This window comes from Myotis davidii, unplaced genomic scaffold (assembly GCF_000327345.1).
Source record: "Myotis davidii unplaced genomic scaffold, ASM32734v1 scaffold685, whole genome shotgun sequence".
Lineage (NCBI taxonomy): Eukaryota > Metazoa > Chordata > Mammalia > Chiroptera > Vespertilionidae > Myotis > Myotis davidii.
Window position 1 is genome coordinate 1,000,412 of NW_006295823.1, and position 3,896 is coordinate 1,004,307.

The 3,896-nt window shown below is 53.8% G+C and overlaps 1 protein-coding gene across 1 annotated transcript; it reads right to left on the reverse strand.

The window, feature by feature from the left end:
- Positions 1–205: 205 nt before the first annotated feature.
- On the reverse strand, positions 206–3,896 carry ZNF281 (zinc finger protein 281; the record flags this gene model as incomplete). The annotated part of the gene is given in 2 exon segments (XM_006779373.2): positions 206–3,599; positions 3,601–3,896. Coding segments are annotated over 2 exon segments (1,701 nt in total), but the record flags the coding sequence as incomplete, so codon positions are not given.

Consider the following 3,896-nt stretch of genomic DNA (forward strand, 5'->3'; position numbering starts at 1 on the left):
CTTTCATAGAGTGAACCTCAAACATAGGCACACAGCCAACCAATTTCCAAAGGAGCCTAGAAACCTGAAATACTTGGGGTGACAGAAAAGAACCAGTCCCCGGCCCGCAGGTCCCACCTCGGGCATGAATGTTTTCGGAAACGCAGCGCAAAGACAAATCCGGACGCGGTGACGGGGCAGGAAGCACAGGCTACCGCTTTTGCAGTTTTGTGATTAACAAGTCTTTTATTGGTAGTAAACTAGAACAATCAGAATAATACATACGCAGTTTCAGTACACACAATAAAAGTTAGAGAAAGCCAAAACCTGTATAAAACAAAACACGGGGGAACCATCCATCTTCAGATCCGGTGGGAAGGGCCTCTCCGCCCTCCTCACAGCTCGTACTCTGCCCCCCGCAGAACTTAACCGCGTTCCCAAATAAGAAATACAGACTTTAGAACCAAGTGTATGTAAGAGGGTTAAACACATTGTCTAAGAATCCTGCAGTGACACGGAGGTGAGCCTGCAGCTGGCAAAAGCAACACGTCAGGGAGGAAAAGTGTGGGGAGGAAATTAACTAGTATTCTGTAACCATTTTAATAATTCCTTATTTCCCGAACACTGCTTTCATAACAGAAGTGTTTCACACTCGCACAGAATTAATGACTGTGTCACACATGGAAGCCGCGAGGCTGGTTACACAATCAGGCTGCAAACAAACAGTGGTACTTTCCTGACGTCAGCGGGGGACGTAAGACTGAGACATCCCCAAAAGTACATAAAACTCGTCAGCGCAAACACCCAAGTCCATTAAAAATACCATCAGGAGGAAATACAATGGCTAAAAAGTGGTTCGAGCACAGCCACTGTGGCCAGCAGCTGCGAATGGCAATCGGGGCTGGGAGCTGGCTCGGTGACTGCGCCGGCCCCTGCACAATACTGACGGGCGCCCCGGTGCACCGTGCGACACGGCTGCGGCTCCACCAAGAGGCTCTGAGGTCACTACGGAAGGCAGGCCCACCCCCTCCCCGCTCCGTGAGCTATGGCACCAGCTGGAATCACACACCTTCGTCGCCTCTCCAGCTCCAAGTGTGTGGGGCGTGATGACACGTGAAAACCTAGGTGGGGTTCTTTTGTTGTTGTTGTTCGAGGTGGGGAGTGGCGGGCGTTCATCTTATTGTTTAGGATTTGGATGCCAGAGGCATGTAAGATGCTCATTGGAATGTAACTCCTTCTAAAGTTGAAACTGTCAGGACAAGGCCCAGAACTCTTAGAAAGAATGTAGGTTCAGGAAAAAAAACACCAACACCCAGAAGCGTGGGTGACGGGTACCAGACAAGAGGACCGTGCCTCTCGGCCTCGCAGAACAACAACGCCCCCCGTTTCACACTATGCCATCCCAACGCGGGCCCTAACACTGGCACCGACTCGGCTTCAACACTGGCCAGACGTCAGCTGGCCGCCTCCTCGTGGAGCTGCAGCCTGGTCACAGGTGGGGCAAGGAGAGGGGGCACTTTAAAGGTTACTTCTTGTTTCGTTAAAGCTATCATCCCAGGCTTTGATCAAAGGTCCCAGAATCCGTCCTGCCCGGCTGGGGTGGACGTGGTCGGGAAGCTCGGGGCACCGTAAGAAGCCGCCACAGGACACGGGTTGCCCACATCTCGGAACTTCGCCTCAGCCCAGGTGGAGACAGCAATTTGAAATGTTTCGATCCCTTACTGAAATGGTGACACGTATACCATACCACCTGTAAACTGGATATCCCGTTACAGTGACAGCATACAGAGTTCCCATGCCTTGTTACACTTTCCTGAGAGTAAAGCAATTAGAATAACCTTAATCCTAGCAACAAAGTTTTTTTGTTTTGTTTTTTTTTACATCGTTTTTTTTTTTCTTTTTTTTTTTTCATTCTTTTTTCTTTTTTTTGCATTTAAAACTTTTGGGCTATTCCCTGACGATCTATACATGTAAATTTGATTGCTAAACATTGTCACTTTGAATGTCAAACTATTTTTAATCTATTGATTTCGATTAAAAATCATAATAGAAACAGAGCTAAAATCACACTAACAAAATAAACTAAATATGAAAAGTTGCATTGAAAGGGCATTACATTATTCTTAAGAGGATCGTGTACAAACATTCCAATGGCAGTGTTCTCAGAACGAAACAGAAACCGCATCCTTCGACCGCCAGCCTGTCACCTGGGGGCTTACCTGTAGCTCTGGCTGGTGGGCGTCTTGACTCGCGTACTACATGGCTCACTCACATCGGACATCATGTTTGTGTACCCTGAGAAATCTGACACCGAAGTCCTGACTCTGTGGTCCACTTCGCCGTTCGAGTTACTGACAAAGGTCATTGGCACCCTGCTGCCCGACTTGAACTGAGAACCAAACGCCTGTGCAAAGTTCTCGATCTGGTACGTGGCTCGAGGCTCCATGTCCTTCGGGGGGTCCATCTGGCTCGCTAACTCCTGAGAGGGCATCTGAAAGCTGGTGGAGGACTCCAAGTTCTTCTGCGGCTCCTTCTGGCTCGGCAGTTTCTGAGATGAGGACTGGAAGGCCGAGGAAGTCTCTAGATTCTTCTGAGAGTCGATCAGATCGTCCAGCTCCTGGGAAGGGGTCAGCTGCTGGTGGGTGGCATCCAGAGCAGACAGGTACAGACCCGGCTGCGATCCGAACAACATCCCAAAAGGAGGCTTTGGCAACGAAGATGGCAACACTGAGGTAACAGACTGGCCGAAACCACACTCCAGGGGAGACGTAGTGTAAATCTGCTTTTCCGGGAACAGCGTGTGGTTGTGGAGAGGTGAGGACAGGCTGACGAACTGGAAACCGTGTCCGAGCGCGAAGCCCGCGTTGGTGGACTTCTCGAAGGCCTGCTGGAGGTATTTGGAGTACTCCTGCAACACCATGGCCTTGTCGCTGGAGGGGGTCTGGGTGCCGGGGCTCAGGCTTCCCTCCTGCACCAGCTCCGGGTGCTCCCCTGAGGCGTGCAAGTCCACGCGCGGCTCCGCGATGCTGAACGGGTCCTCCTTCTGGCCCTCCGACTTGCTGGAGTACTGGTCCAAGATGCTCTGCAGGACCTCGTCGGGGATGCCGGACTTGTCGTGGCAAGACTTGACGTCCGCGCTCAGCGCGGAGGAGTCGATCAGCGACAGTGGGGCCTCGCTGTCCAGGACGCTGACCCCGGCGGCCTGGATGACGGACGGCTGGGAGACCATGTGGCCCACGTTGATCGAGAAGGCACTGTTGCTGGTGGCGGTGGGCAGGTATCTCCTCTTCTTGGAGAACTGCATGGCATCGTCGTAGTTGCTGTTCAGCGGGCCCTGCTTGCCGCCGGCGCTCTGGAGGAGGCCGAGGGTCTCCGTGCCGGCGCTCCCCGCGATGCCCAGGGGGCCGCCGGGCTTCCCCGACAAGGACTTCTGTCCCACCAGGTCCGGCAGCGGCGACACGAAGTTCAGGTAGCTTTTGTCGGTGTTCTTCCTGCTTCCTTTCTTGAAGATGAGTTTTGGCACCCTTTTCTGGAGCTCGTCCATGCCGCCGCCGCCGCCCATCATGCCCCCGCCGGGCGACATGGCGGGCATCTCCACGGAGTAGGTCTGCAGGCTCAGGCTAGGCTTCGCCGCAGGTGCGCCGGTGCTTGAGCAGCCGGTCGGTCCGCGAGAAGAACTGCTGGCAGGTGTCGCACTTGTAGGGCTTCTCGCCGCTGTGCGTGCGCTTGTGCCGCTCCATGTGGTACTTCTGGATGAACTTCATGCTGCACTGGTCGCAGCCGAAGGGCTTCTCGCGGCTGTGGATCTTCTCGTGCCGCTGCAGCAGGTACTTCTGGATGAAGCCCATGTGGCACTGGCCGCACTGGAAGGGCCGCTCGCCCGTGTGGATGAGCACGTGCCGGCGCAGGTGGTAGGA